At 56.7% G+C, this 13,700-nt stretch overlaps 1 protein-coding gene across 4 annotated transcripts in view; it reads right to left on the reverse strand.

Annotated features, from left to right (window-relative positions):
• Nucleotides 1-13,700, reverse strand: part of Ptp4a3 (protein tyrosine phosphatase 4A3) — a 32,395-nt gene that overhangs the window by 4,787 nt on the left and 13,908 nt on the right. Inside the window, exons 1-2 of one of the 4 annotated variants that reach the window (XM_060389285.1) lie at nt 4,661-4,835; nt 498-1,398 (exon numbers count right to left, since the gene is read on the reverse strand). In XM_060389285.1, the coding sequence (XP_060245268.1) occupies nt 498-602 (105 nt within the window). In that variant the 5' untranslated portion in view covers nt 603-1,398; nt 4,661-4,835. Of the gene's footprint in view, nt 1-497; nt 1,399-2,473; nt 2,489-4,114; nt 4,242-4,660; nt 4,836-13,700 lie in introns of those variants that run through there. The other 3 variants (XM_021628832.2, XM_060389284.1, XM_021628826.2) reach the window with 3 other exon arrangements.

The following is a 13,700-nucleotide window of genomic DNA, read 5'->3' on the forward strand; positions in this document are numbered from 1 at the left end:
GTCTGCAGCAAGGAGCCCAGCACAGGGTCCCCAGAGAGGCCATACTGACAGCCCCCAACTCTGTCCCACACACAGGCTCTGAAAAAAAAATACCTAGTCACATCTGGAAATAGAGTAAGGGTGGCTACAGACAACAAACATCTGTAGACTCTTCACAGGTCACCTCTCCAGGCTACAGTGGCCACTCTCCTTTCCCTAAGGCTTCCTGGCACCTGCGCTTGTGGGCTAGACTAGCCTTGAGGTAGCCCTCCCAGCCCATCTTCCATGTGCCTGCATCCAAGCCATTTCCCCACCAGCCCTCACCTCATCACCCTCTCTCTTGCTCAGGTTCTGCACAGGCCAAGGTCACCCAGGACCTGGACAACTGCAGCCTAGGCAATGTCCATTTGCCCACAAGCCTGAATGCTGCCAGCCCTCCAGGAAAGCCAGCTGACCATCAGCACCCATCGCACCCTGAGCCAGGCAAGACACCCACCCAGCCCCGAAAGCCCACTCACCTCGATGAAAGTGCTGAGCGTGGCGTTGCTGGGGTTGTGGGTGATGAGGAAACGCATGTTTCGGTAGCTCACCTCCACAGGCGCGGGCCTGTTCATGCGGGCCATGCCTCCCCCGGGGACCCAGAGAGGACTGGCCAGCAAGGGCTGCGCGGGGGGTCCCCCAGCCCCCCACACCAAGTCCAGTGAGATCCCCGTGCTTGTCCAAAAAGAAAAGACTTCTTAAAAACCTCGCCCCCACAACCCGCACAAATATTGTGCAAATACTTGGGAGACAGAGAGGAAGCTGCCTGGTGGTGGATATTTCCAAAAAAACCCAATTGTTAAAAAAGAGAGAGAGAGAGGCAAACAACCCCCTCCTCCAGCAAGATGGGCAGCTCCAAAGTCCTGTCTCTCAGAGTGGAGTAGTTACAAGGAGACAAAAATAAAAATAACGACAACCAAAAAACCCAAGCAAAGAGAACTTCAAGTTGTTGGCTCTGGCCTCAGAGCAGTGTCCTCTATGGGGCCGTTGCTGGGGACACCCTCTCTGCATGGGTGGATAGAGGAGAGTCCCCTTTGCTCAGAGCTGGACCCCAGCACTCAGGACCAAAGGGAAAATGAACTTGAACTCAACCAGCTCTGGCAGCCCTGGGCCGTGGTGGGCAGGCAGCCTCTGATCCGGGCGTCTGTCACGTTACCCCATCAGGGAACGGCAAGTCCTGGAGAGGGGCAGCGGACTCAGGCAGCAGTGCTGGCCTCTGGCCTGACAGCAGAGGCCATTGGGAGGCAAGGGCAATGGTGAGGGCCAGAGGGGCGCAGGCCTCCTCAGCAGCAGCACCCACGATGTTGGGAACGGCAGTAGTCAGAGCTGCCCTCCTGGGGCTCCTCCATCAATCTCACACTGGTCTTCAGAAGGCACAGTCTACGGGAGGAGAGAAAGAAATGGGAGGTCCTCCTTAGGCCTTAGATTCTCCATGTGAAAACAGAACAACAGACAGATCCTGCCGGGGCTGTCCCGGACTCCAGGGGTGATAGAGCTACACACAGCCACCAAGATAGGGTGAAGAGGGTATCAAGTCTTACCCCATAAGCATGGACACCCCACAAGCAGAGTACACCTACAACAACAGACGCCAAGTCTCGGAGCCTGGTCCCCCATCGCAAAGCCCATGAGAGCAACGGTCCTTCTCTTGGGACTGCTGGCCACAGCACAAAATAAAGCTCAGATCGTCCTGCAAAGGCAGGTCTTAGGGACAATGGGTACCACCAGAGGACAGGGGCACGAGTGGCCTTACTAGCTGCCCCCTCAGGTTTCCTGAAATCTCCACCCGCAGCCACCACTTACTGGGACTTGCCAGGCACTGGAGGTAAACAAGATATTCAGCCCTGCAAGAGACCACAGGCCAAAGGGCCAGCCGCCAGGCTCATGCCAAGGAGGGGACAGCACAGGTGGCCAGGAAGAGGATCACGCCATGACAGGGCCCTGGGGAAGGACACTACTGGAGGGCATCAGTCTCAACCCTTTCGCCTATCTTCCCCTCTCCAAATCTACCAGCTTCAAGGGCTCAAAAGAGCAGCTGGCTCCCTGCCACCCCCTGGAGGGACTGGGAGACCTTGGGCATGTCACTGGCCTCCCTGGACCTAGTTCCCACCTATCCAGTAAGGGGTGAACAAAATGTCACCACAGTCCCTTGGGCTATGACCCAGTGGTTAGCAGAGCCTGAGCCCCTGGATTCAGCCCATACCCCACCCAGCATTCCTCTTTCCAAAGGAAGGCCCCTCCTGGACCCCATCTGGAAGAGTTCTGCCCATTCCTCTCACCTCCCTGCTTCTGCCCCAACGCCCACTTCTCCAGCTGCCCACCAAGCAAACCAGGCCCTTGGAGCCTCAGCCTGGCTGTACGAAGGACCCAGCATAGGACCCTGGACTCTGGTCCCAAGCTGTAGGCACAGGCCCCACCGCCCAAGGCTCAGCTGTGCCAGACAGCGCAGACTCACCACCTTCTATGCCTGGGAACAGCTCGGCACTCCACTCGGAGTCAGTACCACGGCTCGCAGCTAGTCCCTGCCACCATTCTGGCAGGGGTAAGATAGAGGGGCGCTTTTGGAGGAGGGTGCAAAAAAGGAGTCCTATGCCCGCTCTGATAGGCCAGGTTCTCAATCCCTGTGCACGCAGAGCCACGACTAGCCTGGTGTAAGCAAGGAGAGCCTTCTCGAATGCTCTGACACAAACACCTGGGCCTCCTGGGGGAGGCATCCCATGTGTGTGCACTGCAATGCCTGTGTGTGTGTGTGTGTGTGTGTGTGTAGAAGAAAAGAAGAGAAGGCCCCAGGAAGCCTGAGAGCACTGGCAGTCTCCTGTGGAGCTGGCTGCACCCATCAGCTACAGCAGGGGCAACAGCCTCGGCCTAGTTCTGCTACCCATAGTTATAGACTGGCTGTGTGGGCAAAGGAACCCTGAACCTACAATGTTTCCCCACCCCCACCCCCCAGGCCTAAGAGGATGGAGGCCAGGAATCCAGTCGTAGGGGTCACCAGGCTGAACTGCATCTTATAATATTTGCATAGCCCACTGGGTCACACCCCCTAAGAGTGGGCAAAGGAGCATGCTCACAGCATGCCTCTCTCACCTTTACCCAGGTTCAACCACATGGTGGCGAGCCCCCAGGAGGAGGGTTTCTCTGCGTTAACAGTCCTGGCTCCTGGAACTCACTCTAGACTAGGCCCACCTCGAACTCACAGAGATCCACCTGCCTCTGCCTCCTCAGCCCTACGATTAAAGGCGTCACATTACTTCTAGAGGATCAAGAAGCCCAGAGAACAAGGGAGAGGGTGGCGCCAGCTCTACCTCAGAGGTACCTACTGCACCCCAGCAGGCCTGACCCAAGGCTTGTGTGCCCACCCACCAACCACCTACACCCCTATCCCAGCAGCTCTATGAGTGAGCAAAAGCCGATCTCACCTTGCTCGCCACAGTGGGTTCAGGCACTCAAACAAGCCACCACATCCTCACCACCCCTCATGCCTATGGATCCTAATAAGGCCTGGGCCCTTCCTCCGACTGGCCCTTCTCTATCTCTGCCCAGCCTCCTCTAGCAGTACCCTAAGTCCTCAGCTGCTCCCAGAACCCGCATGTTTTTCAAGACCCATTTTTGTCCCTGTTTGCCACAAGAGGACATGGGCCAGAGGGGCGTGGAAGTATCTTCTCTGGACCCTGGCCAGCTCTGGCCTTCCAGCAACACGCGTTTTCTCAACATTGCGTCTAATAATTGGGAACACTTGAACCCCAGGGAAAAAGAAGACACAGAGGTTCACATAGGCCCCACCCTCGAGTGGTGGAGTGGGAGTGCGTCTAATGTCAGGAGGGACTTAAACGGGACCCTGTGTGACACTCAGGGTCTGGGGTTCTCAGTTCAGGACTCTGTACCGTCACGACAGGTAAAGCTGTTCTGTGGGTGGGCTGGGGACCCCCAAGGGCCAGTAGTAGGGTGTGGTGAGGGCGGCACAGCTCCCGGACCTCAGCGGGGCTTCCCACCCAGCCCGCCGTGGAGCCGCCATCCCGCGCAGAGCCCCTGCCAGTAGGATTAGGGTTCGGGAGTGTCCTCGAGGCCGGTCCCCGCCGCCCGCAGCCCGGCTCACCCGCGCCCGCAGGCGTGCGGCCGCCTCCATGCGCCGGCCGGCCGGGCCGGGACCCGCGCGCGCGCCCTCCGCAGCGGCGCCGGCTCCGGGCGGATGCTGGGCTGCCCGCGGCCCAGCTATTTATAGCGCCCAGCGTCACGTGGGGGGCGGTGACCGGCGGGCGACCCGACTCACGGCGGCTCCCGCACCTGCTGCCTAAAGATAGCGCGCTGGCCGGGCAAACAAAGGCGCGGCCAGCAGAGGAAGAGGAAGGAGGAAGGGGGTGGAAGGGGGACCAGAGCCGACCGGCCAGCTATTCCCTCTGCATCCTACTGGGCAGGAGCCGTCACCTCTGCAGAGGGGCCACCGGCCTGGAAGAACCCTTCCAGCTCTCCAGCTTCGTACGCATTTACTGAGCAGCTACTGTGTGCCGGCTACCACTAGCCCTCACTTCACCTTAAGAGCCACTACTCCCAGCCTACAGCTGAAGACACTGACGCACTGAACCTAGGCAAACTCGAGTCTCGCAGGAGACTGGAGCTCATCTCCAAGGCAACTGACACCCACCCAGCTCTCCTGAAGCCTTCCAGAAGGATCTTCTCCTGGGCTGCACTGCCTCCACCGCCGGGACAGAGTCCTGTGCAGGAACCCTGCGCTCCCCAGCCCAAGAATGGAGACAGATGTCAGTCTCCACCTGCCCCAGTGGCTGCATCACCCTGACAGCCTTCTGGAGCAGGGCTTGTTGGGCTCCTGCTCTCTGAATCCCCAGAGGCCTTGCCTTGCTGGGAACCCAGCTGCAAGCCTGGCTCCCAGACAGAGGCCTGGCCCTGTAATCAATGGTTGGTGCTGGGGGAGAGGAATGGGCCCCTAAAGGCTGGACCTGGGCCAGGAGAGGCCACACCCCACCTTCCACTCCCAGAGAGCAATCCCATTAGCCAGCCTTGCACAGTGAAGCCTGCTAGCCCCCACTCTCGCCTGGCTAAGGTAAGTAGGGTTGTTAAGGTCCAGAGTGTCCCGCTGGAGCCTCATCCTGACTAACCCCAGAGAGCCAGGCAGCCACATGAGATCCCCAGGACATGCTACCCTTATAAAGCGTGCACAGTACCTGCCCTGATGCTGCGTCCCAGTCCCGTGATCTCAGCTGTCCCACCAGCTCTCATCCTGCCCATACACCCTGTGCCCTGTACACGGCACCAGCATCCAGCAACTCAGAGACACCGAGTAGATGGTCCAAGTCAACCAGCCAGGAAGCTGGACTATGCTTGGAGGTTTGCCCACTCCCAAAGGTCTTGCTGGTCTTATCCCCAGGTGGCACGTCAAACCACCTCTGGTGGCCCACCAGTTTTCTTGTCTAGAAAAGGGTTTGTTAGTGACAGGCCCAGCAATTTCTGAGATCCTGCACCAGCCAGGGCTGCAAATAGGGCTCCAAGTGCCCCCTCCCTGTGTGCGCTGGGGCCTCTAGCTAGGCCTGGGGGCACCTGCTACAGCTGGCAGGGCCCCAGGCCTTTCGGAGAAGTCTATATATAACACATCCAGAGCTTTCTTGGAGCCCTACCAGAGCGCCCATCTCTGGGGCCAGGAGGGGAGACCCTAGCAGGCTCCACCCACACCAGTCCCTAGGAAGCCATCCAAAGCTCTTCCATCCCTGTGCCCCATGGTTCCGAGGGTGCAACCCTCACAAAACAGGTGCCCTAACCCCATGCCACCTCCATCCACCTTGGCCATGTGCCCAGCCCACGGAAGGCATCCCTAATGGGAGGAGGGACCTAGCACTCAGCTCCACCCACACCCCAACCTCCCACCCAGGCCTGGCACCAAGACGCTCCCACTTGTTTATGGAAGGAACAAATGACCCAGCGTTCTAGGCAGAGGTCCAGATTGGGGAACCATCAGAACCTATCACAAGACCTCAGCCCTCGAGGTCTGGGAGGACCTCAGAGGAGGGGACACCGTGCCACCGAACGGTCACCTGCCCCTTTGCCTCCTGCCTCAGGGAGTTTCCCCAACTTAGTCCCTCAAGGGCTACCTGGAACCATGCACAGGACGGGGACCCTACAAGAGCGTCAGGTGGCAGGCTCTCTGGAGGGCACGGTGGGCAGGGGAGGGTTTCCAGAGCAGGTGACCCAAGTGGACACATTCCTGGTGCCTGCTCTGACCATCTGCCCTGCTGCCCTGTGCCACCTGGGACCAGTGCTGGCCCCTGCTGAGCCTAAAGCCTCCTCTATAAATGGACACAGGGCTAGAGAGGCAGGCCACCTTCCAAGCTGGTGCCAGCACCCTGCTGTGACCTGGAAACCAGACCTGTGAGGAGCAGGCCTGGGTTTCCAAAGGGAAGGCACCAAGGCTCAGCTTGAACAGTGTCCCATGGAGCATAGTTGTGATCTGCTGATCCAGGCTCCTGCCCTCTGAGGGCACCCTCATGTTAAACACCAGCTCTGCCTGCACCTGCACCGCTGCCTGTAACTGTCACTTCTATGGGCTGGCAGCACACAGTGGGCCCAGGCACCATGACTCTCAAAACTTGGGACCTCTGACCCCGAAAGGTCCACCCTGAGCCCTCTGCTTTCTAAGGATATCAGGTGGACCTGCCTCCCAGGAATTGCCTCAGTCGTGGCTGGCAGGGCACCCCTTTCCTGTTCTCACACTGTCCCTCATGGTTCACATATCTTCTGCCTTATCCAGAAGCCCATGAGCTCCCCTACACTAACCCAGGCATTGGGTTTCCAGTGCCTTTCCAGGAGCAAGGGAGACTAAGCATCCATCCATCCATTCATTCATTTGTTTGGTCATTTCACTCACTCAGTGTGACAAGCATACTGAGCACCTCCTGGTGCCAGTCACAGGGTTGTGTGGGACGAAGACAGGGAAGACGGGGAGAGAACAGTTGGGTTGCCAGGGCTGTGGGCAGGCATCACTATTGACTTGGGGGTACCTCAGTTGCCGGGGCTGCCACATACAGAACTGGGTGGTGCTTTCCCAGTGCCGCCTCTCACTGAGCTGTCTACTCAGAGCCAAGGCACGCTGGACCAACTCACATTATCTTCCTCTCTGCGGTTCTTCCCACCAGTGTCCTCACCCCAGAGCCATGGCTCCTGGATCTTTTCTTCCTGCTCCTACCATCAAGCTGAACTCTCCTACAGAGTAACCCCTTGCAGGAACTCTGTGCCTCAGCTTCTCCACCTGTAAATCAGGATGAAGACAACAACTCAACTTCCTCACAGAGTCATCTGAAACAAGCATACTTCAAGCTGTATCCACACACAGAGCACCGTGCTGCCTCCTCTCCTACTTCTACCTGTATCCAGTAAGCAGGGGAGCCCTTGCGCCTGGATGTCCCCCAAGGCCACACACCCTCAACCTTACCCTTTGTTCAGGTCCAGGTCTCACCCTTGTCATCTGGCCCCTCCCTCCCGACATCTAAGAACCAGCAGGAGGTTTAGAACTCTGCCTGGAGCCCCAGCCACCTCCAAGGACACTGAGCCACTGTTTCTGCCCCTGCCAACAAAGGGGACCTGAGGGATCCCCAGGTGTCCACAGCCCTCCCCACGCCATTAGGGACTCCTCCACACCGAGGAAGGTGTTAAGTGGATAAGAGACGTGTGTGCTCATCTGGAAGGGCAGCTTGGTGTCTCACCTCAACACAGATTAGCACCAGGATTGAGAACCTGTTCATCTGTCTAGCTATCCAGAAAGCCACCATGACTGTCTTCAAAGTTTGGTTCAAACTACAGACTGAATGGTGGCTCCCATCTGCCACAGCTCACACACCTTCCATGGCTCCTGTAGCTTACAAAACTCACTGCCCTTCAGTGGAAAAAAATAAGGGGTATAAGATTCACACCTCCATGCTCTGTTCTTTCCCATGAAATGCCTCGGACACCCCCAAGGCCAGGGCCTCATCCTTTGGGAAGGAGACTCCGTGTCCCCAAGCTCCCAGTCATGTTTACCTGCCAAGCACTTCTGAGTTCCATGCCCCATTGTTGTACTGGGTTGGGGTTGGGGAAGCAAATGTCATAATCTACTCCCAGAGACCACAGAGATAAAAGATACAGACAGCATTAGATACTAGGCAGGGAGTTACAGCACAGGGAAGCATGGGCTGGATGCCCCCCCCCCATGGAAAAGATGCAGCATTCAGGCAGACTCAGTTCTCAGGGTAGGAACCAACCACATTGTCCAACAGCAGCAGGCACCAGTGTCTACCTGGCTGGCAGCTCACAATCTGATCCATGTCTTCCCCCAGATATATATACGAGCCCCACCTGAGACCCAAGACTGAGAATCCCTATTTTACATGTGGCCAGATAGATAAACAAAGAGGAGCAGGGCTGCCTACATCCTGCTTGCCTCATTCTAGCCCAGGCCTCCTTCCGGTCTCCTATTGTGTGAATTCCACAGCCTCGGAAGCTTCACACCCACTGGGAAGCCAAAGGAAATGGCAGGAGGCCCTTTCCACTCCAATCAGCCATGACACCTCCAGAGCCCAGGGACTGACACTTTGTATATAGCTATGACCAGACATAACTAAGGCTAACTAAGGATGGGAGAGGCTCTAGACCTCCCTGGTCCTTCTGTGCTGCAGGTTCCGGAGGGCTCCTGTGGCTGAGCTGCGCCACACCACCACCACATCACCACCTACAGTGGTCCTGGCCCACTTTCTGATGATGTGGCTGGCATGGAAGTAACAGAAGACATGGGGATCAGCTTACACTGAAGCTGGGGTACCCCTCAACAGACAGAGGGCCGAGAGGAAGGCAGAGCTTGGGTCCTGCTAGAAGAAGATGCCGCTCTGAACACAAGGGTGATACCCTTCCCCACTTGCCCTAGAAAGTGCTATAACACCTTTCCCTCTGGGATATGCTACTCTACCGGGCCCCAACCAAGGACCCTCCCACTCAGGGCCAGTGACATGACCTGGGTCCTCAGAGCTTACCCTTCACTTGCAGCTAAGTTTTATCTCATCACCTCATTCCATGTCAGAGGTGGAGACAGGAGCCCTGATTTACATAGCAGCCTCAGGACTGAGCTCGGGAACAGCCCAAACAGGGTAGCAACACAGGATCCACGGTCACAGACTGGTACAGTTCTCCCTGCTGAGCAGGGGCCCGGGGACAGGCAATCCTCAAACAAGGGAAGGTGGATGGCAGGTCATCACAGCCCCAATGGGGTAGGCGACCTGCCTGGTTCAGGCCAGAAATAGAGTCTCAATTCACCCCACCCTCCAAGTAAGCAGCCCCATACCAAAACCACTGGCCAGAAATCCTAATGCCTTTAATATAGTTCCTCATGCCCTGGTGACCTCCCCAACCATTAAAATTATTTTCATTACTACTTCATAACTACAACGTTGCTGCCATTATGAATCATAATGTAAACATCTATGTTTGCCAGTGGTCTTAGGTGACCTCTGAGAAAGGGTCCTTCGACTCCCTAAAGGGGTCTTGACACAGAGTTTGAGGACTGCTGCTCTAGTAGGAGAGGAAAGTGGACCGACCAGGCCTGCACACCCAGCCTTTCCCCATTCATTCCCCAGGAAGCGGAAACTCCACAAACAGGGCAGGAGCAGCTCCTGCCTCCCAGGACCAACCGCTCGATCCTCCTCAACCAGGATGCTGTTCCAACCACGGTCATGTAAGGAGAGCTGTACACACACCTCCACACGTGGACATGTACACACAGAGACACGCCCCACAGACACACACACATACAGGTAAGTACGTACACACATGCCTCCACGCAGTGATGTAGACACTCATGGACCCGCACCCATGGCGACATGCACAGGCAAATTTCTGGGGGCGGGGAAAGTGATCAACCAGATGGCTGTGCCAGGAGAGAGAACCAGTATCCTGCTGGACCCATCAGAGTCTCCAGGGTGTGCAGGGCTTACCAAGCTCTCCTGCCTTCAGCAGACAGCCCCTCTTCCACTCTGCCTGTCTCTGCATGGCCAGGAGCCTCACAAAGAGATGTAATGTCACCCTCGCTGCAGTCCCTGTCCACTGGTACGTCTTGGGGCAGCCCAGCTCAGCTCTGCACGCCACACTGGACTCAGAGGTTTCCACATGCCATCCATGCATACGGACTCCCAAGTCCATTCACGCATGAGGATTACCTGCATTCACATTTACGGCAGACCTTTTGGCCGGGGGGGGGGGGACCCAACCCAGTTCTACAGCCCTGGAACCCCGATGCTGCCCTGTCTGGGAAACCAATGGAACCCCGGCTACCATAAGCCTGTGATTCTGGTGAACCCGATGATGGGATATAAGAGTTCTGCAGGTCTGAGATCCCAGCGGGAAGAGTGAGGTTTGAAAGCCCACCACAGCCTCAGCATAAGGCTCATTATTCCTTCAGTCTTGGCATTTCCCTCCTTAGAATCATCCAGGCTGGCACCAACTTCTAGAACAGTGCCCCCCACCCCCCAGCTGCAAGCTCCCAAAGCCCAGGGCCAATGGGTGGGAATGGCATTTGAGAGGGCACAGACTTTCATGGACTCGGCTTGGTGCTAACAGCCCCTGGGGGAGAAAAAAAACACACTCTCACAAAAAGCCCCCATCAGAAACAGAGGTCCAGAGAAGGGTCTGGCCCAGAGCTCACCAGGTGACTCTTGCTGCCTCCGTGTCACACAAGGAACCGTCCAGTACATTTCTTTTTTTCCAATTAATGCTTATGTTTATTTCATGTGCATTAGTGTTTTACCTATGTATATGCCTGTGTGAGGGTGTTGGAACCCCTGTAACTGGAGTTACAGGCAGCTGTAAGCTGCCATGTGGGTGCTGGGAAATGAACCCAAGTCCTCTGAAAGGACAGCCAGTGCTTTTAACTGCTGAGCCGCCATCTCTCTAGCCCAAGTCCTGTGGATTTCAACAGGCACAACCCCTAGAAGGGGACAAGAGCTGCAAGCTGGGGCCTCAGGGAGCTGAGTCGGTCCCTGGGCCTGAGAATACCTCTTATTAGTCTTATTAGCTACCAGATATGGACAGGTGCCAGAGGTCCCAGGGAGACACAGAGACCCGCACTGAGAAGTGCTCAACACAGCCTCCGCCTGACGTCCAGCAGGCTCTGAGACCTCCTGCATCGTCAGAATGCCTATGGAATCGGGCCCACATCCAAATGAGAACATAAGCCTATGCGTTGTAGCGTAAGTAGAGTTGTCACAGTGGCCAAAAGCAGGTACGAGCTGCGCCAATGCTGCACCTGCATGCAAGGTGCCAAGCCACATGCCCACAGCTCCTCTGTACAAGGGACAAGCTACAGCTTCTTCTTGGGGCCCTCCTCCAGGAGTCAAAATCTCAGAACCATCTACATGCAGCCAGCAGCCAGCCGGCCGTGCGGTCCTTCCCTCATGCCCAACCCCAACACTGAAAACTGCTTCTAATCCACTCAGCACCCTCACACACAGATGGAGAGTTCTGCTCTTGGGTGGGGATCCAATCTCCACTTCCACCCCACTTGGGAAGTAGGAAGCTCGGCTAGCCGGGCCTTCTAGAGTAGGACCAATCAATCAGCAGTCTACCCAGAAAGCTGTGGCCTTCCAGGATGGCAGGACCTCAAGGAATCCTGGGTCTCTGGTCACTTCGACAGGCAGCACAGCAGAAGTCTCTGGCAGGCAATGAACATGTGTACCCAGGTGGTAGAGCAAGAGACTGAGGCCCAGCAGGAACTCAAGTATCTGAGCGGCTCATGGTTCAAAACAGAATTAATCAGTGATCAACTTAGAAGCTGTATCCACCCATGCTGGCTCCTGTCTGGGCCCACTATCAAGACCTGTGAGATGAGAGAACCCCAAAGCCTCTCTGTGTGGTGGTCATATACACCGCACCGAATCTCAGGACAGTCCTGGAAGGCACTCATCACCCCATTTTCTGGATGAGGAAACTGAGGCACACACAGAGCCATCCCAGAGTCTCACTTCCTGTGTGTCTTCTCCTTACAGTACTCAAGCCCACTAATGCATGGCACGCTCAGGCAATCCATCCCTCACCCACAGTCTGCCTCATGGGATTCCTCCTTAGTCCCACCCAGAGCCCAGGACTCTGGAGCCAGACGGGCAGGGCGGGTGGGGGCTGGAGATCACGTAGGGAGCCAGGGCTGCATGCCAAGGCCCCGGGATGCACGTCAGAGGGGCCCAAGGAGCCGCGGGAAAGAGCTCTGACCTGGCCTCAAGAGGCCATGTCCAAAATAGCTGGCCTTCACGGTGAGACGACTCGGCCTGGTGCACGTAGGCCTCTGTTCCCTAGCATTGCCAGGCTGGTCACAGAGGTCACCGCTATTTCTGGGCTGGCCTGGTGGTAAGACACAGCCCCGATACCCCCCCCCCACAAAGGGAGGGACAGCAGAGGTGCAGCTAAGCGAGAGCCCCAGGACACAGGTGGAAAAGACCAGGTCACCATGGGTCCTTGACATGCCAAGAGACTGTTGAGGGCCTCGCTCCCTCAGGCCTTCCTGAACACAAGACCTCAGAACATCACCCATTGGCTTCACAGTCCAAGCCTATGGCAGGCACATGGGCGGCAAGGGAGGAGGCCTCCTCCTTGAGACAATCATGGGGCTATCCCCAGCTGCTGTGAATCTGAGCTCACAGATTCACATGAAGATTCACAGGAGACTGGGTACATGTATACACACGCATACACACAAGCCACACTCCCGTGGGGCCACACACTGCCAAAGCCAGTGATGGCCCCTAAGTGTGCGGCCTCTGCAGGTCCCTACTGTCTGGTCATCTGTGAGGTGGGTGCTCTGGAAGCCTGGCCTTGAGGGAGTTGCCCTCAGTGTCCAGGATCTAAGAGACAGCCCCTTTCCTAGAATCCTGTGAGCTGTCTCTGGAGCTTTGATTCTGGGACAGGTCCCCCTGGGGCTGAGGACCCACACTCAAGATTGGAAACAGTTTCAGTAACTTCTTTCCCACAAGACTTTCCAGAGACCGCATTCTAGGGAGAGACAGCCAATAGGCTTTCCAGAATGTGTCTGATACCAATTTAAATAAGGTGGAATGATACAGAGGACCACTGCTGAAACATCGGACTAGGTCACTCCAGGCCCCAGATTTGACACCCAGCAAGAAGGCACCAACCATGGCTCACTGCTGCCCATGCCAATGCCTGGTCACCCTGACCAAGCCAACAGGGCCAACTTCCCATACACATAAGAGTGGGTCACTAAGCAAGCCCTGGAAAGTGGACATGAACACTGAGCATGCTGGGCCCAGACAGCCTACATGGCCTTCATAAGCAACTGCCCAGATTGCAGAATTGAAGCACAATTCCTCCTCATATCTGGGGGCCAAGTGCAGGCTGGGTTAGCTGGGAGGGACCTGAAGGTACTTCAGGAAGCACTGACATCCTTTGGACTGCCCTCTCTTCCATGGGTCCCAGCAGGGCTGGGTAGGAGGCACCAATACCAGGTATGAAGCAGATAGGGAGTCGTGCATAGAGGGGATTCCCAGGCCAGGATGCAGGGGCCACAGGTCAGGAGGAAGGGACAGCCCTGAGAACGGCTCTCAGGATGAGCCAGGACCTTTGCTCTGTTTGGCATCACTGTAGCCGGGCCAGACTCAGAGTCTCCCAGGGATCCAGGGCAAAGCCAGGCAAGGACTTGTAGAAGC

Source organism: Meriones unguiculatus, chromosome 8 (genome assembly GCF_030254825.1).
Source record: "Meriones unguiculatus strain TT.TT164.6M chromosome 8, Bangor_MerUng_6.1, whole genome shotgun sequence".
NCBI lineage: Eukaryota > Metazoa > Chordata > Mammalia > Rodentia > Muridae > Meriones > Meriones unguiculatus.